Source organism: Lagenorhynchus albirostris, chromosome 15 (assembly GCF_949774975.1).
Source record: "Lagenorhynchus albirostris chromosome 15, mLagAlb1.1, whole genome shotgun sequence".
Classification (NCBI taxonomy): Eukaryota; Metazoa; Chordata; class Mammalia; order Artiodactyla; family Delphinidae; genus Lagenorhynchus; species Lagenorhynchus albirostris.
This window is the reverse complement of record NC_083109.1, coordinates 79,122,824-79,146,360: the sequence shown is the minus strand read 5'-3', so window position 1 is coordinate 79,146,360 and position 23,537 is coordinate 79,122,824. Positions and strand designations below refer to the sequence as shown.

The following is a 23,537-nucleotide window of genomic DNA, read 5'->3' as shown; positions in this document are numbered from 1 at the left end:
AAATCAATTGACTATAAATGTAAGGGTTTCTTTCCGGACTCTCAGCTCTGTTCTGTTGATCTGTATGTCTATTCTCACGCCAGTATCAAACTACCTTGATTACTTTACGGTGCAGTAAGTTTTGAAATCCAGAATTGTTAGTCCTCCAACTTTGTCTTTCTTTTTCAAGATTCTTTCGGCTGTTCTGAGCTCCTTGCATTTCCACATGAATTTTAGGATCATCTTGTCCATTTTCCTCCTCTTTCTTAGCCTTTTTCTCCCTCACTTTCCCCATATTTCTAACACCCTTGTTTTCAGGTTTCAGCTGCAAACAAGGTGTGGTCAGGGACTGTGACCAGAACAAGTTACTTCACCTCTGTGCAACAAAATGAATAATATCTACTCCACAGGGTCATTACTGTAAAGATTAGATTAAATGCCATGATATATTAAAGGGAAGAGCCTGTGGATTGCTTAGTCAGTTCACCAGCTTGTAAACGAGTCGTAATAAAAACAACAAAACAAGAATGACCACGTTTTGTTTGCTGAAATATGGTAACAGGTATACACTTTACTGAACTACCTCTTTAATAAATAAGCCAACATATTTTTTCTTTTTTTAAAAAAACGTATTTATTTATTTATTTTTGGCTGAGTTGGGTCTTTGTTGCTGCGCGCGGGCTTTCTCTAGTTGTGGAGAATGGGGGCTACTCTTCATTGCGGTGCGCGGGCTTCTCATTGCCGTGGCTTCTCTTGTTGCGGAGCATGGGCTCTAGGGGCGCAGGCTTCAGTAGTTGTGGGGCGTGGGCCCAGTAGTTGTGGCTCGCGGGCCCAGCCGCTCCGCGGCATGGGGGATCTTCCCGGACCGGGGCACGAACCCGTGTCCACTGCATCGGCAGGCAGACTCTTAACCACTGCGCCACCAGGGAAGCCCCGTTCCCCAAGTCTTTGCCTGCATCTGCTGTCTTGGCCTCCTGCCCCTCCTTCTCCTTCTCCTCCTCCTCCCCATCCCCCTCCTCTTCCTCCCCCTCCCCTCCCCTATCCCCTCCCCCTCCCCTCCCCTATCCCCTCCCCCTCCCCTCCCCTATCCCCTCCTCTCCCCCTCCATCTCCTCCTCCTCCCCGTCCCCCTCCTCTTCCTCCCCCTCCCCTCCCCCTTCCCTTCCTTCTCCTTCTCCTCCTCCTTCTCTATCTAAATGTTAGCTCTCTTACCATATGATCCTGCAATGCCACTCCTGTGCATATATCTGGAGAAAAACATGGTCCAAAAGGATACATACACCCCAATGTATGTATGTTCACTGCAGCACTGTTTACACTAGTTATCCCTTTCTATTCTTTCCTGGCATCTCCTACTTCTCCCACTCTTACTTTGAATAACTGCTCGGGCTGTTGGAATCCCCCCTTCCAGCGGGAACGTGCAGTTCCCATTTTGGGAGTCAGCATAAGTAGCTCCGTGGTGGCGTCTACTCACTCACCTCTCATAGACTTCAGCTTTTCCTTTTGTAAAATGGGTTGGTAGTCCCTGCCTTGCTTACTTTCCCAGACAGAGCAGCGAGACTGGGTGTTGTTTTAAAAAGCGTCTTTGGAGGCTTCCCTGGTGGCGCAGTGGTTAAGAATCTGCCTGCCAAGGCAGGGGACAAGGGTTCGAGCCCTGGTCTGGGAAGATCCCATGTGCCGCGGAGCAACTAAGCCCGTGTGCCACAACTACTGAGCCTGCACTCTAGAGCCACAACTACTGAGCCTGCACTCTAGAGCCCGTGCTCCACAGCATGAGAAGCCACCCCAACGAGAAGCATGCGCACCGCAACGAAGAGTAGCCCCTGCTCGCCGCAGCTAGAGAAAGCCCGCGCGCAGCAACGAAGACCCAACGCAGCCAAAAATAAATAAATAAAAGAAATAAACTTTAAAAGAAATGCCTTTAAAAAAAAAAAGCATCTAGGGAAAGCCCCTAAATAGTGTTACTAATTGGGGTGAGGCACCCCACCCCAAACCCTCCCGCCCAATGACCTTCTGCCGTCCCAATGAAGTTGCAACACATGGTCAACGCGCGAAGGCTTCCCACCCTGCTCAGGCCAGTCCTCACCCTTCTCCTGCGTGCTGCCTCTGTCTCTCCCATCTCCAGCCACCCCTCCCAGCGCCCCCTGTTATAAAACCCAGACAGAGAGCAGGCTATCCCCTCGGAATTGTTGAGGAGCAAAGATTAGAAGCAGCTTCCTAAAATGGACTCAGTGAGAAGCCCTTGCATATGTAAAGGGCTCTCACTGAATGCTCCTCTGCCAGGTGAGGGTCCTTACTGCTGGCTGGGGAGGGGAATGTGCAAAGCTAGTGAAGAGCTGAGCAGGGTGCTCACCATATTTCACTCCATAAATAAGGACTATGAGATCAGGCAGTGCTGGCCTCCCCAACTTCAGTCTTGTCCCCATCAGAGGACCTGCTGCATGGCTCCCCTGTGTACACACTGACCCCAGTCATGCTGGGCAGAGACCACATGGGAGTCCCTGATCCAAAGGAGAGTGACTCAGAGTTGGTCCATCATATATTCATTCTACAAACGCTGGCCATGGGACAGGTGATCTGCACGGGACTTGGTGGGCGTGGAAATGAGACACTGATCTCAAGGTGTTCATGGTCAAGTGGGAGATGTAGACACACAGCTGGTCATCATCAGCCAGGTGATGTGGGCCGCTGTGCTGCCACACAGGTGTGCTCCTGGGAGGCCACAGCAGGGAGGCTGGAGAAAACCAAGTATTTCCATGAGAGGTGAAATGGAGAGGACGCGAAGGGTTTAGGAATGGAAGCAGCAGTGACAAGAGTCTCTAAACATGGGGTCCCAGGCTGGGAGTCTGGAATGGGGGTGGGGGGTGGGTGGGTGGCATGTCCCACTCTGACAACTGAGCCAAGTATTATGGTTTACAAAGCCCCAGCGCGGTCCCCACTGCCTTTCATCTTCCAAACCTCAGCAGAGCCAACCTCACACTCCACAAGTGCATGCGCCACTCTCCCCCCAGAAGAACTGGCCAGTCCTCCCTATGTGCCTCACTCCCTCACACATACACATTGTCTCAGATTGGGGTCCCCAAAGGAGACCCTGAGACGAGGATTCGTGGGCCAGTCGTTTAGCAGGCAGAGCTTCCAGGGGAAACCAGTAGGGGAGGGGGAAGCAGACCCTGAAGGGGAGGAGACAGCCAAGTCTTGTCTCACAGAAGGAAACTGGCTCCACCCCTCCAGGAACTCGAGAAACAGTACACGTCACGCTGGACCTGGAGTCTGTACCCCTCCAGCAGGCATTGTTCAAGGGCTTCCCCGAGGATGTAAGTCTCCAAGCGCGTCCCACTTGCCTAGAGCCTGCAGGCTAGGTGGATCTGGCAGCTTGGGGATTCGGAATGCAAGGTCACCAAGAGGGGGTGCCGCATGAGCATGGGAGAGGGGTCCGAGGAGATAGTAATGAACAGTGACGGCATCCGCTTTCCTCTATGCCCACTCCGCCAGCGCCTGTGATAGTTGACTGCACACTTGACCTCACATCTGCCTCCGCAGTAGACGCCTGGCACATGGTACTTGCTTAACAAGAGTTGGTGAATGAACGAATGGATGGAAGGAGAGAGGATAACTTTACTCCTTTTCAGATGAGGAAACTGAGGCTCAGTGAAGTGAATGACTTACCCAGGGTCCCACAGGAAATGAGCAGCACAGCCAGGATCGCCATCATGCATCCAATGCGTTTGCACTTCGCCCTAGCAGGGCAATGCCCTCCGCCGCCAGCCCTTTCTTAGAGGACAAGATAACCCCTGACTCAGTTAGCAGCGACTTCCTTTTTGCTGATCTCAGAGGCTTCTAGGACTTTGAAGGAGGGGAGGGGAAGGCTCCCTGGGGAGGCTATATATATATAAGCACATGTTTCCTCCTAGCTGCCCTGGTAAAGGCCAGAGGGCAGCTGGAGTGCTCTCAGGGAACCACGCCCCTTGTCCCAGCCCCGCCCCTCCTGCCCCCAGCTTTGAGCTCTGAGCTGCCTCCTCTGCTCTCCAGGACATGGCAGCCCCCATGACCATGGCAACCGGCCTCCTGCTCATGGTCCTGTGCACCTACTGCATTGTCCTTACAGGTAAGAACTCTGACCCCACCCTGGGTCGCTCACACAGGACAGCCGTCCCAAGGGCATGGCTGGAATGGCACAGCAGAGGATGGAGGACTGAGCAGCCTGGGTCTGGAGGGGACTGCTGAGAAGGGGGCAGCCCAGTGGCTGGACTGGAGGGGTTTAGTGCAGGGGACGGGCTCCATGTTGAAGCCCAGAGTCTAGAGCAGGCTGGTAAAGAAATTGGCTCTTCTCTCTCCTGTCTTTTAGGCCCCATGATCATCCCCTCTTCCTGCTGCTTAGCCTTCATTTCCAAGAGAATTCCTGAGAGACGAGTGATAAACTACCAGCTGTCCAACAGGAGTGTCTGCCCCAAGGCAGGAGTGATGTAAGAAACTACTCCTCCTCGGCCACCTGGCAGGAGTGGGGCAGGGAGACGCGAGCCTTCAGGATCACTGAGGGCCCTGCTCTGTGACCCTGGGGAGGTCACCTCACCTCTCTGAGCCTCAACTTCCTCATCCATAAGATTAGGAAGAGGATTCAGAGTCAGTAATCGTGTACTGAGCACCAAATATATACGAGGCACCATTCGGGGCATATAACATTCCCTTATCTCACCCTCTCAGCCATTCTATGAGCCAGGATTGATTATTCTCATTTTACAGGAGGCGATTAAGGCTCAGAAAGGTGACCTATTCAAGGTCACTTAGGACCCCAAATAACTTCAGAGTTACAAGACAGCAAATGTAAGCTCACTGCTTACAGTGGCATGCCCTAGAAATGTGGTCTTTTCTTAACCCAGAAGGTAGTATTTATAATGCAGAATCATTTACTTGTAGTGAATTGTTTAAACTTGTTTACATTTTTTTACCCTATAGCATTTATGCAATGGTTTACCGAATTCATGGAATTATTTTCACCAGTATGGAAATTAATTAAAACTTTGAATCTTAATTTTGTCTGCATCTTTGAGAAAAAAAAATTAATTATTAACTGTAATTTTCCCCACTGGCTCCAGACCCAGCTCCACAGCCTGGCATCCAGGAGCTGTCTTGGAAAATGGCATCCCACTGCCCACTCCCAGCTCTGGCATCCTTATCGGCCACGCTTCCTTGCACACTGTGTGAACTGGAGGCCTTTTTTCTTCGGGGTTTTCAGTGCATCTTCTCTCGCCCCTGTGAGTAGACATTGTGTCTCTCTCTTCAGACCCAGTGTTATCTAAAGGCAGGGCTGGGCCTCCCCCATATGACAAGGAGGTTACTGAACATGAACATCAGGTTATTGAAACAAAGAGATGCAGACGCACAGAGAGGAGACATCGTGTCAGGAACCTGCCAGGAGGCTGGGACAGCAGCGTGTCCTCTGGGCTTCCACACGACCTCCTCAGAAAGTGAAGGGATCCAGACCCCCTGCCAGACCTCACGTGTGCCCTGTCACTCTTCCCGCAGCTTCACCACCAGGAAGGGCCAGAGGTTCTGTGGCAACCCCAAGTTGCTGTGGGTCCAGAGGTACATGAAGAACTTGGATGCCAAGCAGAAGAAAGCCTCCAGTAGGACCAGAGTGATGGGTGCCAAAGTCGCTGTCCAGAGGCACCCTGCCAACAGCACCTTCATCTAACCCCTGCCCGGCCCCCAGCCCTGAGCTTGGGCCTGGGTCTCACCTCCTAAAAGGCTGCTTGGGGCCTGGTGAGCCAGCGGTGATAGGCAAAGGGCTAATGGTCCTGTTTCCTAGCATCATTCTCAGGGGATGTGTCTAGTCTATTAAAAGAACCCAAGGCAGGGGAGGCCTGCTCCTGGGGGCTGAATGAGGGCTCCAAGCATCCCGGGCCTCTTGCCTTTCCTGAGCTGGGAGAGAAGGTCCCGGAGGAGGGCCATGGCGGTCCTTTGTCCTCCCCCTGAGCTGGGGCGGGCACTTCCCTGACTTCTGGGTTCCGTCAGAGCCCAAGTGCATGAGTCCTACCCTGCAGACAGACTCTGCTTGTACCTTAGCCTGCAGCCGTCTTCTACGGGCCCTCTGGTCTTGCAGTGGGGCCTACGGGCTGTCTGTCTATCTGTCTGGGGATGGGTGACCTCTCAACACCCATAGCTCTCCATTACAGTGGGGATGCTCCTGGCCTGTCCCACTTGCAGCCTCCCAGGTGAATAAAAACCCAACAAAAGCATAGGGCTCTTTGCTGCGTTCACTGCCAGACCCTGGCCCTCCTGGCACACCTCTCGTGGGATGCGACTAATAAAGTTTTTTCAGGAACGCATTGGTTTTTGTAATGAAATGCACCTGGAGGACCTGGATGAGGGGCCAGCCTGGGGAGCTGAATTCCTTTGTGAAGATATGGGTTTAAGGAGATGTTTTGCTTCATGGCACAGTGTGTTCCATGCTACTTTGGGGACAAAGGCCCTCTCTGCCTTTAAGGCTGGTCTTTCCCCACATTTTGGTGAGGGGAAGATGGGGTGGGAGCTGAGGGGGGAGAGGATCCCAGCTTTTTTTTTTTTTCTATACTATGTGATTTGTATGTCGAGTGTAGATGGACACACTTGCTGTTCTCTAAGAACAATCTAAGTAAAATGTGCTTTCTCCTTCGAAGGTGGTCGTGTCTTGCCTGTCCTCATCTCCCTTGGGTGGCAGAGTTGGGGTGTCAACAGTGGAGTGCGTGCCCCAGAAATCACCCTGAGTTGCCCATCCGAGGCTGGGGGGGGGGAATGAAGACAGCCTGAGCACAGGGTATCCCAGGAGTGGTCTTGGCCTGCCCTTGGGAGTCCTGTTATGAACCCTGAAGAACATACATGCATAGCTGGATTCAGTTAAATTTGTAAAAAATTTTGACAGAACGTATTATTGCACAAGGAGCTGTTTAGGCATCAAAAGACTATTAAATTATAAAAGGTGGTTGGCCTCCGGCTTCAAAGGATTAGGGAGAAAAATAACACACTCACAAATCAAAAGCAGTGTGGGTTTAACACCAGTCCTGACTGAGAAGCCGCATGACCTTGAAATATGTTACTTAACCTCTCTGAGCCTCAGTTTCCCTCATCTGTAAAATACGGATAAGGAAACCTTTCAATTTTGTTTGGGGTTTCCCCAGAAGCACTCGCTGAAAACAAAGATTTGGGTTCAGATATTATATTTGGGAGGTACAGGAAACAACACCAGGAAAATGAGGAGGTAATACAAGGGAAGGAAATAAGAGTGTGTTATCACTGCCAATAAGAGTGTGTTATCACTTCCAATAAGAGTGTGTTATCAAGCAGAGGGGAATTAGAGCTCCAGCCACTGGGCAGTGGTGTGAGACCCACCCCTCAGAATTACACCCCCTCCATTAGTCATTGTCAGCTGCGGGGAGGGTCGGTCTTACTGCAGGTGGGAGCAGGGCAACCTTCCACGGTTCAAAACAAGCCTTCAGGTACAGAGAGTCTGCAGAGCACAGGAAAGGCCTGGCAGCAGACTATTAAGGTTCTTTTAACTCGATACAAAGCAGAATCAAGGGTAGCGTTAAAAACAAGAGAGGACATTCTGATGGGGGAAGAGAGCCTGCAGAAATCCTCGGTCCAGAGCTGGCCTCTGAACGGTGATTGAGCTTTCACTCTCTAAAGAACAGTGTTTCTTCTTCTTCTTCTTTTTAAAAAGTCTTTGCTTCCTTTTTTTGGCCGTGCCATGCAGCTGTGAGGGATCTCAGTTCCCCACCCTCACCCCCGAACAGTTCCCAAGCAGTGGAAGCACAGAGTCCTAACCCCTAGACCACCAGGGAACTCCCACAGAGTGTTTTTCTAAGGATGGAAGAGAGCTGGTGTCTTCAGGTGAGAGACGGAACTACAAACAGACATTGGTCAGACTGTAGGTAACAACAGAACTCTGACGCACAGCCTCTGCAGCAAAAACCCCAGCATCATGAGATTGGTCAGTGACTGCCAGCTTCCTAATTGTCCCCTTTCTCCAACTCAGAACCAACCAGAGATGGCCAAACATACTCCCGAATCAATCACAGAAGATGTCTGCTTCTAGTTATCCCGCCTCCAGCTTCCCGGGCCAACGGCCTCCATTCAAGATATACCTGTGCTTTCCCTCTGGTCCTCTCTGAAGCTCTCCCACTCCCCGGAGGCCTGTGAGTCTCTGCCAAACACAGGTGATGCGCCTGATTCCCTTGCTAGGCAAGCGCTAAATAAACTATCTTTGCTGGTTCCCATCTGAGGGTTCTCATTTATTTCATCAGGGAAGCTGTAAAATCTGGTACAGCTGCAGCCATGCAGCCATGGAAGGATTGAAGCAGGCAGTGGCGAGGAGGGGAGAGCCTCCAAGAGTGTGCAAAGCTGGAACCCTGTCCTTCTTCTGGCAGGTGTGTCTCCTGGGCCAGCCTCTTTGGAGGACCGTCTGGTAGCATATGTTAAAATGCTAGACACACATACTGGGACTTCCCTGGTGGCGCAGTGGTTAAGAATCCGCCTGCCAATGCAGGGGACACGGGTTCGAGCCCCAGTCCGGGAGGATCCCACATGCCGCGGAGCAGCTAAGCCCGCGAGCCACAACTACTGAGCCCGCACACCACAACTACTGAAGCCTGCGCGCCTAGAGCCCGTGCTCCGCAACAAGAGAAGCCACCGCAGTGAGAAGCCTGCGCACCGCAAGAGTAGCCCCCCGCTCGCTACAACTAGAGAAAAGCCCGCGCACAGCAACAAAGACCCAACACAGCCAAAATAAATAAATACATACATACATACATACACACACACGCCATTGACCCAGCAATTCCACCTCCAGAAATATGTCCTACACATTTGCACAGAGGTTCATGTACAAGGATGCAGGCAGCACTATTTGTGGTTATAGAGAACTAGCAACAACCTAATTGCCAATTCATAGGGGACTCAGCAAAGATATATTTTTAAGTGAAAAAAACCAAGGTACACAAGGACATGCACTGTATGATCCTATTCATGTAAAAAAAATACACGTATGCTTAGCAACTTGATGGATGCAAACTATCAAAGTTGTGTTGACTGAAAAAAATGCACAACGTGAGAGTTGCGAGTTACGTTTTACAAACTTAAGGAGGGGCAAAATGAGGACTATAGTCCAGGAGACAGCATTTCAGATAGCTCTGAGAAACTGCTCCAGAGAGGTAGGGGGGAAGATGAGTATAGATGTGAGTTTGGTGAAGGGGGAGTACATGCAATCAAGCTCATATTTTTTGCAGAAGATTGCTGCTAGTCACGAGGAGCAGACGTCACCATGAAGGATTTTAGTGCTTTTCTAGATACGAGGAGATGCAAGAGTTGGGCTCATAAAGTCTTCTCCCGAAAATATCTAACTATCTAAAGACATGTTCTGCCAGTTCTTCCCAGAGCACAGAGGGCCTCATTCCTGATCTCCACCCTGAGCTCCTTTCAGGCGGTGGCAATGGTCAGCAGCTGCAGCAGCTCATAATTTGATCCTTGTAGAGGTAGAGGGCAAGGGCCAATTTGTAGGTGACAGGTGGTTGCCTTAGGCAAGTCACGCTGGGAGTCAGGGAGAGAGAAGATACATCTTTATCAGTACTTTTCTGGGGTGTTTAAACTTCTTGCTATGTGCATTTATCCCTTTTGTAATAAAAACTAGTGTACAGAAGCTGTCGATGCGTTGCCTGTGCGCCTTTCCCTTGGACTGTTATCTTTCATCATGCTCCTGACTTCTTCCAACAGCCAGGAGGATCTGCGTCTCTGTGCCTGGGTGCTTTGCCCCGAAGGCTGCTCTGCTGGGTCAGGCCAGAAGTGCCAGGGAATGAACAGCCCCCGGGCAGCCCTCAACCAACAGCTAATTAAAGTGGGTGTCTAACCACCATCCCAGGTCCCTAACTCCCTGGTCGGAATAGCTCTAGGGAGTGTGTTCTCCGCTCTCTGCCAATCGTTGCCCTGTTTCCCAATCAGTCACTGGCTTGACAACACACGCTCCTGGCTGCCTGCCCTTCTCGCCGGTGTCTCTGCCTCTCCTGAATAAACTACATACTCCCAAACCCTTGTCCCAGGGTTTGTATTTGGGAGAATACAAACCAAGTCAACTAGTTTAGATGACAAATAAATAAATAAAGGAGAAATGACTTGGTCTAGGAAGTCAGATGGACCTGGATTTGATCCCAGCCTCCTCGGTTTCTGGCTGTGTGGTGCTGGAGGAAGCTAACTGAACTCTCGGGCCTCAGTTTCCACATCTGTAAAATGAGCATAATGGAAGTACCTATTTCATGGGTCGGCTGTAAGTATTAAACAGGCAATTAATGCATGGGAAGCATTTAGCTGAATGCCTGGCACATGGTATAAAGGCTGTGGGCAGCCTCAAGTTTAGGCAGGAGGCAGAGAAGCTGAAGCTGGTCTTGCTGTGGCCAGGGCACCCAGCTAATACATCTATGGCCACTCCAGTGGCTCTGTGCCCCCTGCTTCCTCCTGTCTCATTTCTCTGGTGGCCATTAAATGCCTCTGGAGAAAGGAGGCACTGACTGGAGTGCTGATCATGGGGCGCCTGAACTGTCCACCAGAAGTCCTGGCCTGCCTTGGCCCAACCTTGCTTTGGGATGCGAGCCTTGGCCGTGGATGGCCAGTCTGTGTGTGGGGAGATGACATCTCCCGCCCTGGCTCTGGGCGGACCACCAGCACAATGACAATGCACTGAGTCCCCCACAGTCTTTCTCAAGCTACCTTGAGATATTCTGGAGATGGAGGGGTGCCGGAAGCTGCTGTGGTCAGGGAGGGACCGGGCTTAGTTTGTGGCCACGTTAAGACAAAGTTGGTCTGTGTTTGGGAGAATACTCCACCCCGGACAAAACCTGGCCTGTGACTCACTGAAACTGAGTTAATTAAGCTCTGCTATAGCCCACGGCTGACATATCAAAAAGTACAATCATAATCCAAGGGTGGAAGAGGAAGCAAGCACAGGTGAGCCCTTGAGTCCAAGGGGTGGGAGGAGGAACAAAGAAGACCCACAGAACAGCAGTTCTCAACCCTAGCGGGGCTTTAGAATCAGAATCTGACTTAAAATGCAGATTCCTGGGCCCTGCCCCATACATGATGACTCTGCTGGGGTGGGGCCCAGAAATCTGCATTCTTGAAGAAGTTGCCCCAGTTGGCACAGCCACTATCGAAAACTGTATGGAGTGGGCTTTCCTGGTGGTGCAGTGGTTGAGGGTCCGCCTGCCGATGCAGGGGACACGGGTTCGTGTCCCGGTCTGGGAGGATCCCGCGTGCCGCGGAGCGGCTGGGCCTGTGCGTCTGGAGCCTGTGCTCCGCAACGGGAGAGGCCACGGCAGTGAGAGGCCCGCGTACCACAAAACAAACAAACAAACAAACAAACAAAAACTGTATGCAGCTTTCTCAAAAACGTAGAAACAGAACTGCCATACGATCCAGGAATTCCACTTCTGGGTATTTATCAGAAGGAAATGAATACACTTAGTTGAAAAGATATCTGCACCCTGATGTTCATTGCAGCGTTATTTAAAACAGCCAAGACACGGAAGCAGCCTAAGTGTCCACTGGAGGATGAATGGATAAAGAAAAAAATACACACACACACATATACACACAGTGGAATGTTACTCAGCCATAAAAAAGAATGAAACCTTGCCATTTGCGACAACATGGATGGACCTTGAGGGCATTGTGCTGAGCGAAATAAGATAGACAGAGAAAGACAAATGCCATCTGATCTCATTTATATGTGGAATCTAAAACACAATAAAACCCCAGACTCATAGATACAGAGAACAGATTGGTGGTTGCCAGAGGCGGGGGCTAGGGGTTGGGCAAAATGGGTGAAGGGGGTCAAAGTTACAAATTTCCAGTTATAAGATGAACAAGCCCTGGAGATATAACATACAGCATCGTGACTGTAGTTAACAATACTGTATTGTATATTTGAAAGTCGCTAAGACAGTAGATCTTAAAAGTTCTGCTCACAAGAAAACAAAATTTGTAACTCTATGTGGTGATGGATGTTAACTTGTGGCAATAATTTCACAGTGTATACATGTATCAACTTATTGTGTCGTACACCTAAAATGAATAGGTTATACGTCAATTATATCGCAATTTTAAAAAAAAGTAGTCCAGGTTATTGTCACAGCCAGCCAGGTTGACAGACTTTATCTCCCACTCTGGCAGACAAGGGACCGGGGAGGAGAAGGGACCTTTGGCTTCATCTGGCACAGGAGGACCAGTTGAGAAGCGCTGAGCTGGGTGAAGTGACCCAGGACCCCTGCTTGGGGGCAGGGGCAGCTGATGAGCAGAGTCTGGTCTCAGCCACCTCTCCTTCCAGGTGGCAGCTGGAGCGGCAAAATAATGTTGGGGTCATCATAAAGTCTTTTTTTTAAATTGAGGTATAGTTTATGTACAATATTATATAAGTTTCAAGTGTACAACATGGTGATTCACTTTTTAAAGGTTATATTCCATTTATAGTTATCTTAAAATGTTGGTTAGGGGCTTCCCTGGTGGCGCAGTGGTTGAGAGTCCACCTGCCGATGCAGGGGACGCGGGTTCGTGCCCCGGTCCGGGAAGATCCCACATGCCGCGGAGCGGCTGGGCCCGTGAGCCATGGCCGCTGAGCCTGCGCGTCCGGAGCCTGTGCTCCGCAACGAGAGAGGCCACAACAGTGAGAGGCCCGCGTACCGCAAAGAAGATAAAATAAAAAATAATTAATAAAAAAAATTTTAAATAAAAAAAAAGAAAGAAGAGAGCAACCAAACCAAAAGACAAATCCGCCCATGGTAACAAGCGCTAAAAACTATACTAAAAAAAAAAAAAAAGGACAGACAGAACCCTAGGACAATGGTAAAAGCAAAGCTATACAGACAAAATCACACACAGAAGCATACACATACACACTCACAAAAAGAGGAAAAGGGGAAAACATATACATATCGTTGCTCCCAAAGTCCATCTCCTCAATTTGGGATGATTCGTTATCTATTCATGTATTCTACAGATGCAGGGTACATCAAGTTGATTGTGGAGCTTTAATCCGCTGCTCCTGAGGCTGCTGGGAGAGATTTCCCTTTCTCTTCTTTGTTCTCACAGCTCCCGGGGTTCAGCTTTGGATTTGGCCCCGCCTCTGCGTGTAGTTCGCCGGAGGGCGTCTGTTCTTCGCTCAGACAGGACGGGGTTAAAGGAGCCGCTGATTCGGGGGCTCTGGCTCACTGAAGCCGGGGGGAGGGAGGGGCACGGAGTGCGGGGCGGGCCTGCGGCGGCAGAGGCAGACGAGACGTTGCACCAACCTGAGGCGCGCCGTGCGTTCTCCCGGGGAAGTTGTCCCTGGGTCCCGGGACCCTGGCTGTGGCGGGCTGCACAGGCTCCCCGGAAGGGGGTGTGTGGAGAGTGACCTGTGCTCGCACACAGGCTTCTTGGTGGCGGCAGCAGCAGCCTTAGCGTCTCATGCCCGGCTCTGGGGTCCGCGCTTTTAGCCGCGGCTCGCGCCCGTCTCTGGAGCTCCTTTAAGCAGCGCTCTTAATCCCCTCTCCTCGCGCACCAGGAAACAAAGAGGGAAGAAAAAGTCTCTTGCCTCTTTGGCAGGTCCAGACTTTTCCCCGGACTCCCTCCCGGCTAGCCGTGGCGCATTAATCCCCTGCAGGCTGTGTTCACGCCGCCAACCCCAGTCCTCTCCCGGCGCTCCGACCAAAGCCCGAGCCTCAGGTCGCAGCCCCGCCCGCCCCGGCGGGTGAGCAGACAAGCGTCTCGGGCTGGTGAGTGCCGGTCGGCCCTGATCCTTTGTGCGGGAATCTCCCCGCTTTGCCCTCCACACCCCTGTGGCTGCGCTCTCCTCCGCGGCTCCGAAGCTCCCCCCTCCGCCTCCCGCAGTCTCCGCCCGCGAAGGGGCTTCCTAGTGTGTGGAAACCTTTCCTCCTTCACAGCTCCCTCCCACTGGTGCAGGTCCCGTCCCTATCCTTTTGTGTCTGTTTATTCTTTTTTCTTTTGCCCTACCCAGGTACGTGGGGGGGTTTCTTGCCTTTTGGGAGGTCTGAGGTGTTCTGCCAGCGTTCAGTAGGTGTTCTGTAGGAGTTTTTCCACGTGTAGATGTATTTCTGATGTATTTGTGGGGAGGAAGGTGACCTCCACGTCTTACTCTTCTGCCATCTTGAAGCTCCTCCCCAGGAGCTTCATTCCTGAACATCCATTGTGTGGTCAGGCTGCTCTATGCTCCTGTCCTGAGACTGTCCATACCTCAACAAGAGATAAACAATGTTTAGAAAACCAAGAAAGGGGACTTCCCTGGTGGTCCAGTGGTTAGGACTCCGTGCTTCGAATGCGGGGGCACAGGTTCGATCCCTCGTCAGGGAACTAGCATCCTACATGCCATGCGGCGAAAAACAGAAAAAACTCTGGGCAAGAGCCAGGAATCTATCTGGAATAACTAAGGTCAATTCTCTGGAATTCTTATTTCCTCTGCTTTTGCTTTTCAAACAATCAAGCATTGCCTCAGACCATCGCACTGGCTGGGAGACTCTCAAGGGTGTGCTGACTCCTCCCCTTCCCGCCCCATGACACCTCCTCACTTTCCAATCTCCTTTTCAGGGGTGTCAGGTTGCTTCCCCTCTGTAGTACAAAAGAGCTGCTTTTGTGCTTTATGGTAAAATTCTCTGGAATTATCTTCAGGGACCACTCAGCCCCATAAAAGAGGGTACTGCTGAGACAGGAGGAATTAGGAAGAAGGCTGTGAAGGACCCAGCTTGTAGCACCATGAAGAACTTCCCTACGGCTTTCCCTCTTTTCCTGGTTTTTATCCTGAGTGTCCATCTTGGAGCTGCTGCACGTATGGCGCTGTCCAACTCCCTTCCCAGGCTGACTAGGGATGGAAGCAAAGGGACATCTCCAAGCTCCTTTCTCTCCCTGTTTATTTAGGTGGCAGTGATGTGGCTAAGTTCTGCTGCTTTCAATACACCCACAAGATCCCTCCCTGGAGGTGGGTGAGTAACTATGAATTCACCAGGAATAGCTGCTCCCAGCAGGCTGTGATGTAAGTATTTCTCCTTTGGGCTTTTAGGGTCCCTTACCATTCATGCTGTTGGATGGATTCTGGGAAGACCCCCACAGTGCCAGGATGAGCCTCAAGATGGGAACCCAGTGACTTGGGTTATCACCTTATCTCAGGCCTTAAGAAGCGTAACCCTGAGCTTGGTTTCCTAGCTTGCAGACCATGAGCTGGGCGCCTGCCAGGCACTGTGCTAAGTGCTGGGTATAAAAGAATAAACAGCCCTTACAGACCTTATATCTAGCATAAGAAAGAGGGCATTAAAAGACATTTGCACAAAATAATCAAGATTGTGATGAGTGCTTGAAAAAGACAGCGGGAGAGAGAGCAGGAGGGAGCATATTGTAGCGCAGGCAAAACTTTCTCTCTACCCTCTTAGGGGCTCCAGCTGGGCTTTAGAATTAAATCGACATAAGACATTAACAAGAGGAAAACATATAGCTTTTTACACGCACACAGGAGCCCCACAGGAAGATGAAGACCTAAAGAAGTGGCAAAAGCTACATGCTTTTTATATAAAACCTGCGTGCTTTTGAACAAGGAAGGAACTGTGGAGAAGTAATTAAAATATATGGGCGTGGGGAAAGCTAACGACTGATAAGAGTTATCTTCACAAGGTCTGTTTTTACAGAGTTCACTTGGCCTTGACTCTATCTCTGGTGTTAAGAATATTTCTTTCCTCCTGGTACGAGGAGGACATTTTTCACATGGGAGTTTCATCTCCTGCTTTCAGGGAAAAAGGGGAGGTCAGAATGCTCTTCTTGCCCCCTGCTGGGGTTTTTTTGTTTTGTTCTGTTTCATTGGGGGTTTTTTTAGTGTCTTTCGTTCAAAATAATCCTCACGTCAAAGTGGCATATTTGGGGGCGGCATATTCGCCACCCTTCATCGTAGTCACAGGAGGACCTAACTTAGTGTTGGGAGGGTCTCCTGGAGGGAGTGACATTTACACTGAGACCCCCCCAAGGCTAAGCGGGAGTAGCCCAGGTGAAGGGGGCAGGCAGGAGCATGGTGGAGGGGAGAAGGATGAACATGTTACTGACTAGGCAGACAGGTAGACAGGAGGCATGTCATGCCAAGCTCATCGGTAGCAGGAGAGATGACACACACCTGGAAGGCTCCCTGGCAGGACTAAATGAGGTTAATATATGCAAAGAATTTAGCGCTGAGCCTGCACACAGTAAACATTCAGCAAATGGAAGCGATCTTTAAGTGCAAATACACAATCAGGGGACCTTGGGTTCCTGAGCATGAGAGAACGGTGCGGAAAGGGAGAAAACGGGCTCCAGGGACAAAGCTAAATGTTATCATTTTGAGACAGTTAAGGATGGGAAAGAAGCACTCAAGTGCCTAGATATGGAGGGGGATGCTCCAGGGCTCAGGATGTCCTGGGTCTTCTCCTTTGTGTCTTGATTGGCTTTCTGGAGTTTTAAAGACACCAACACTTAACCAACAGCTGGCAAAGAGCCCTGAGCTGAGCTCAGAGCAGTGGCTCTTTCATTTTATAAGCTGTGTGACCTTGGGCAAGTCAAGTTTCCTCATTTGTAGAAGGAAGATGAGGGGCCTATATCAGTCAACTGTTGCTGCGTAACCAACCACCCAAAGCTTAGTGGCTTAATCCAACAATGGTCATCTTCTCATCTCTCGTGGTTTCCATGGGTCTGGAATTCCAGAAAGGCTTGGCTGCAAGGTTCTGGAAAGGCGTCTCTTGTGTGGTTGCAGACAGATGGTGCTGGAGCTGGAACAGCTCAGGGGTCTGGAGGCATCTCCCTCCAGGGCCCCTCTGTGTGGTCTCTTTGTTGGGCTAGTTTGGGCTTCCTCATACTATGGTGAGCTGGGGTGGTAGGACTCCTTATGAGGAAGTCCACAGCTCCTGTATAAGTGCTCAGTGAACCAGGCAGAAGTTCTACAACCTTCTATGACTTAGCTACCAAATCACATAGCATCACTTTTGCCATTCTCTATTAGTCAACCAGTCCTTAAGACTGGCCTAAATTCAAGGGGAGGGGACATAGACTCCCATCTCTCAATGGGAGCAATGTCACATGGATGTTCAAACACCCACAGAGCCCTTCCTCTCTCTTATTTCCCCATCCTTTTGCCTCTTCTCCCCTGCTCCAGGTTAGAGCACCCCCTGACCTAGGCTCTTGTCACTTCCGAGTACTCTCAGGGAGTAAAGGCTGGAAGCCATTCAGGGACATCAACCACAATCCCCAGTCTTAATGAGCTCACAGTGTGGTAAGGAAGGCAGGAATCGTATCCACATAAGCAGCCGTGGCTAACAACCCATGATAATGTGATTAAGAATTAAGTGGCAAAATACACAAGAGGTTCCTTTGCGGGGCAATACAAATGTTATAAAATTGATCATGGTGACGGTTGCATCATCTATTGATATACTAAAACCAATGAATTATGATTATACACTTTAAGTGGGCAAATTAGTGACTTATATCCCAACAAAACTGTTATGTTAAAACGAAAGAGTTAAGAGGCACGGTGCAGATTACCTGCTTCAGACCAGAGCTGTTGTTACATCTTTCCTGGTGAAGGTGGGCCAGGAAGTGTGGTTTCCAGTGGAAAACAGGATAGCAGAGAAGAGGGAGGTCAAGGGCCAGAAGAGGGAGCAGGGACAGTGTGACAGGGGTACAGCAAAGCGAGCAAGAAGATTGGGGCGGGGGGCTGCCCCTCCCTTTCCATCCCTTTCCGGGAGACAAAAGTTTTTAGCATTAACTGTCAGCATCTCTTTTCCATAGATTCACCACCAAAAGAGGCCAGAAACTCTGTGCAACACCGAAGGAAGCATGGGTGCGAAAATACATGTCTTTACTAAGAGCCCGGCAACAACCGTGACCGCCGAATTCTCAGTCCAAAACGCCTGGATCCTGCTCTGTTCTTGGCTTTGCCCCCCTTGGTGGAGCCTGAAGAATTTCTCCAACAGAAGGCTGCATGGGTCTGGTGGGGAGGACAGGATATTTCTCACCAGCCTTTTTTTTTTTTTAATAAAGATTTCATTTGCTCAATAAACATTCTAATTCAATAAAAACTGAGTTTTCTTCAAAGAAAATAAAGCAGTGGATATTTGCAGCTGACGGCCTGGCAAGTCTCCAATCCCTGAACTGACCCTGGTATTGAATTCTGCCTTATGTTTTTGTTTGGGCAAAAAAAGCAGGGACAATGTTGATATATTTTGGCAAAATGCCCATGAAATGTCTTAACATTATTTAGAGAGATAAGTTTATGTTGTATGGAAAATTAAACTCTGTGCAACACCTCATAGCCTCACAGCCTGTTGGTGCGGGGCATATGAAATGCATCTATATTGGGCAGTGTTTTCTCATAAGGCATTAATTAATAAGCATGAATATTGTCTACCTACCAATCCTAAGATGCCTATGTCTATATAGCCTAAAGAACTTAAAAAAAAATAATTATAGCTTCACCAGAAGTTGCAAAAACAATACAAGGAAGTCAGGGATACCTTTTACCCAGTTTTCCCCAATAGTCACATCTTACATAATTACAGTACAATACCACACCTAGGAAATCGACATTGGTATAAAGTGTCTGTATCGTTCTGTTACTTTATCGCGCGTAGATTAGTGTAGCCATCATTACAACCAAGATACAGATCTTTTCCGTCAGCACAAAGATCTCACCAGTGTTCTCTCTCTTCGGTCACATCTCCCCTCCCCCACCATCCTTAACCCTTAGCAACCACTAATCTATTCTTCTCCATGATTTTGTCATTTCGAGAAGGTTATATAAACAATCATATCATATCATAGTGACCTTTTGAGATTGTTTTTTTTTTTAACTTCACACAATGCTCTTGAGATACATCCAAGTTGTTGTGGGTTTCAATAGTTTATTCTTTTTTACTGTTAACTAGTATTCCATGGAGTGCCACACTGCAGTTTATTGAAACACTACCCTCCTGTAGGTTTTCATTTTGGGGCTATTACAAATAAAGCTAAGAAGAACAGTCATGCACACAGGTGTTTTCGAGTGGACATAGGTTTTCATTTCTCTGAGATAAACGCCCAGGCATGCAATTAATTGCTGGGGGTCATAAATTAAATGTATGTTTCGGTTTTTTTTAAAGAAACTGCCAAGCTATTTTCCAGGGTCACTGTGTCATTTGACCTTTCCACGAGTAATGTATGTTTCCACCAGTTTTCTGTGCATCTGGGCTAGCATTTGCTATTATCACTTGTTTTTCATTTTAGCTGTTCTAATAGGTGTGTAGTGATATTGTAACCGAAAGTGGGGTCCGGCTGCTCATCGCTCAAAAGCCAATAAAGAGGCCAAGTTGGTGGAAAGGAAAGTTTGCTTTATTTTGGATGCTGGCAACGGGGGTGGGGGAGGGCGGATGCCTGTCCAAAGGCCGACTCCCCCCACTGACAATCAGGGGGCAAGAGCTTTTATAGGCGGAGGGAGGGGGCTACGTGCAGAAACAGCACAGTCAGCTCTGACGGTCATCTTGAAATTAATCATGAAGGGGTCTGCCCAGCACCATCTTGATTGTTTTAAGTACAGTTAGTCTTCAGTTCCAGGGTTGGTTTGTTCCCATTTCCTTGAGGCCAGTTCTCGGAACTGTGTGTGGCAGCTTACCGTCATGGCTACAGTCTGGTCATCACATAGTTAACTTCTTCCACCTGGTGTGGGTTTCAGTATCTATAAGACAGCTTACAGGATATGGCTCAGAATATTATCTGTAGCCTGTGGGGAGGAACTAAAGGTCCTTGACTATGCTTAGTGACTAAACTATTATTATTTGGTCTCCTTTGACTGTTTTCCTTTGTTTCTGCATTTTCTCATTTCTCTGATTAAACTTATTCTTTGACTAAAGTTTTTCCACAGACAAAAGGCAGGCTGAGGACATGGGGAGAGAAGGACCATGGGACCCTGCTCCATTTCAAACTCTCATTGTGGTCTTAATTTTCACTTCCTGAATGGCTATCACTATGCAATGTCTTTTCATGTGCTTATTTGCCATCCATATATCTTCTTTGGTGAAAAGTTTCTTGTGTTTTTTCTCTACTTTCTAATTAGAGTGCTTGTTTTCACTGTTGAGGTTTTTTAATTTAATTTTATTTATTTATTTTTTATACAGCAGGTTCTTGTTAGTTATCTATTTTACACATATTAGTGTATATATGTCAATCCCAATCTCCCAATTCATCCCACCACCACCACCCCCATCCCCCTGCCGCTTTCCCCCCTTGGTGTCCATACATTTGTTCTCTACATCTGTGTCTCTATTTCTGCCCTGCAGACCGGTTCATCTGTACCATTTTTCTAGGTTCCACATATATGCATTAATATACGATATTTGTTTTTCTCTTTCTGACTTCCTTCACTCTGTATGACACTCTCTAAATCCATCCACGTCTCTACAAATGACCCAATTTCATTCCTTTTTATGGCTGAGTAATATTCCATTGTATATATGTACCACATCTTCTTTATCCATTCATCTGTCAATGGGCATTTAGGTTGTTTCCATGACCTGGCTATTGTAAATAGCACTGTTGAATTTTCATATGAGTCCTTTATCAGATAGATTCCAGATATGAGTCCTTTGTCAGATACGTGGTTTGCTGTCTTTTCTTCTTAACAGCGTCTTTCACAGAGTTAAAGATTTAATTTTTTTTTTTTTTTGGCCACACGGCGCAGCATGCAGGATCCCCGACCAGGGATCAAACTCGTGCCCCCTGCAGTGGAATTGTGGAGTCTTAACCGCTGTACTGCCAGGTAAGCCTCAAAGATTTAATTTTGATGAAGTCTAATTTATTGATTTTTTCCTTTTATGGAGAATGATTTTGGTGTCATCCCGAAGAACTCCTCACCAAGCCCTAGGTCCCAAACATTTTTTTTCTATGTTTTCTCCTTAAAGTTTTATAGTTTTACATTTACATTTGAACTTAGGGTGGATTGGGTGTTAGTTTTTATATAGGTGTGAGATTTAGGTCAAGGTTGACTGGTTGGTTGGTTGGTTGATTGATTTACATACCTACCTACCTACCAACTCAATTGCTCCAGCACCATTTAATGAAAAGACTCTTCTTCCCCCATTGAATTGCTTTTGCCCTTCAGTTCTTGTGTGGAGCTATATCTGGGCTCTATGTTCTGTCTCATCTGTTTCATAAATACAATCAATTTAAAAAAAATTTTTTGAGATTAATTTACACACCATAAAATTCACCATTTAGAAGTGTACAATTCAGTGATTTTTAGTATAGTCACAAAGTACTGCAACCATCATCACTACTAATTCCAGAATATTTTCATCACTTCCCTAAAGAAACCCCATAATTGTTAGTATTCACTCCCTAACAGCCCTGGCAACCTCTTCCCCCACCCCCACCCCCAGCCCTGGCAGCCACTAATCTACTTCTGTCTCTATAGATTTTCCTATTCTGAACATTTCATATAAATGGGATCATACAATGTGTGGCCTTTTGCATCTGGCTTCTTTCACTTGGCATAATCTTTTCAAGTTTCATTCCTGTTGTAGCATATATCAGTATTTTGTTCCTTTTTATGGCTGAATAATATTCCATTGCATGGATATACCACATTTTGTTTATCCATTCATTAGTTGAAGGACATTTGGTCTGTTTCCACTTTTTTGGCTATTATGAATGATGGTGTACAAATTTTTATGAACACATATTTTCATTTCTCTTGGGTATACGTGTACAAATGAAACTGTTGGGTATATGGTAACTCTATGTTTAACTTTTTGAGAAACTGTAGAACTGCTTTCCACAGCAGCTGCATCAATTTACATTCCCACCATCAATGTATGAGGATTCTAATTTCTCCATATCCTTGCCAACCCTTGTCTGTCCTTTTGATGTTAGCCATCCTAGTAAATGGAAATTGGTATCTCATTGTGGTTTTGATTTGTATGTCCCTTATGACTAATGATGTTGAGCATCTTTTCATGTGCTTATTGGCCCTTTGTACATCTTTGGAGAAATGTCTATTCAAATCCTTTGACTCTGTCTTTTCATTGTTGAGTTGTAAGAGGTATTTATATATTCTAAATACTGGAACCTTATTAGATATTAGAACTTCTAAGCAGACAGTTGTGTCAACTGCAGACAGGGGCAGTTTTATTTCCTTCTTTTTGATCTGTATGCCTTTTATTTCCTTTTCTTGACTTCTTGCATTAGCTAGAACTTCAAGTACTTTGTTGAATAAGAGTGGTGAGAGTAGACATCCTTGCTTTGTTCCCAATCTCAGGGAGAAAGCAATCTTTCACCGTTAAGGATAATGTTAGTTCTAGTTGTTTAGGTTTTTTTTTTTTTTTTGCTCATAATTGAGAAAGTTCCCCACTATGCCTATTTTTGAGAGTTTTTATCATGAATGAGTGTTCAGTTTTGTCAAATGCTTTTTTTGGATTAACACGATTATGTGATTTTTCTCTTTTAGTCTGTTAATATGATGGATTACGTTGATTGATTTTCAAATATTGAGCCAGTCTTGCATCCCTGGAAGAAACCTCACTTGTTATGGTGTATATATTGTTGAATTCTATTTGAAAGATTTTGTTAAGGATTTCTGTGTCTATAGTCACGAGAGATATTGATCTGTAGTCCCCTCTCTCTCTCTGTACTGTCTGTTTGGTTTTGGTATTATAGTAGTTCTAGATAAAATTAATTGGGAAGTGCTTCTTCCATTTCTACTTTCTATGAGAGATTGTGTAGAATTGACATTTATTCCTCTTTAAATGCTTGGCAGAATTCTCCAATGAAAACATCTGGGCCTGGAGATTTCTTTTTTTAGGAGTTTTAAATTACAAACTCAATTTCCTTAATAGTTGCAGGGCTATTCAAATTATCTATTTCATATTGTTGTTTAGATGTGATAGTTTGTATTTTTTGAGGAACTGGTTCATTTCATCTTTGTCAAATTCGTACGTGTGGATGTTCTACACGTAGATGTTCCAAGTGTTCTTTTATTAACCTTTTGAAGTCTGCAGGGTCTATAGTGGTTTCCTCCATGTCATCCCTGAATTTTGTAATTTGCATTTTCTCTCTTTTTTTCTTTGTCATTCTTGCTAGAGGTTTGTCAACTGCATTGACCTTTTCAAAGAATCAGCTTTTGGTTTCTTTTATTTTCTCTATTGTTTTTCTGTTTTCAATCTTCATTGATTTCTACTTCTTATAATTTCTTCCCTTTTGTTTGCTTTGGGGTTATTCCTTGATTTTTCTAATATCTTAAGGTAGTAGCTTAGGTGATTGATCTGAGTCTGTTTCTTTTTCCTAATGTCAGCATTTAGTGCTATAAGTTTTCCTCTTAGCTCTGCTTTAGCTGTGTCTCACACATTTTAATATGTTGTAGTTTCACTCAATATATTTTTTAAATTTCCCTTGAGACTTCCTCTTTGGACCATGGATTATTTTAAGTCTGTTGTTTAGTACCCAAGTATTTGTTCCAAGTGTTTGTTATCCTTCTGTTATTAGTTTCTAGTTTTATTCCAGTGTGGTCAGAGA

At 47.4% G+C, this 23,537-nt stretch overlaps 2 protein-coding genes and 1 non-coding gene across 3 annotated transcripts; all 3 read left to right on the top strand.

Moving 5' to 3' along the window:
* The first annotated feature begins 3,969 nt into the window (after positions 1-3,969).
* CCL24 (C-C motif chemokine ligand 24) lies at positions 3,970-6,216 on the top strand. The gene is made up of 3 exons (XM_060124148.1): positions 3,970-4,083; positions 4,324-4,441; positions 5,502-6,216. The coding sequence occupies exons 1-3, from the start codon at positions 4,011-4,013 to the stop codon at positions 5,668-5,670; spliced, it is 360 nt and encodes a 119-aa protein (XP_059980131.1). The 5' UTR covers positions 3,970-4,010; the 3' UTR covers positions 5,671-6,216.
* Positions 6,217-14,270: 8,054 nt separating this feature from the next.
* TRNAR-UCG (transfer RNA arginine (anticodon UCG)) lies at positions 14,271-14,342 on the top strand. Its single transcript has one exon. It is a non-coding gene; the product is annotated as a tRNA-Arg (tRNA).
* A 361-nt stretch (positions 14,343-14,703) lies between these two features.
* CCL26 (C-C motif chemokine ligand 26) lies at positions 14,704-18,005 on the top strand. The gene is made up of 3 exons (XM_060124335.1): positions 14,704-14,814; positions 14,904-15,018; positions 17,787-18,005. Exons 1-3 carry the CDS (start codon positions 14,742-14,744, stop codon positions 17,881-17,883), a joined length of 285 nt encoding a protein of 94 aa, XP_059980318.1. The 5' UTR covers positions 14,704-14,741; the 3' UTR covers positions 17,884-18,005.
* The last annotated feature ends 5,532 nt before the right edge of the window (positions 18,006-23,537 follow it).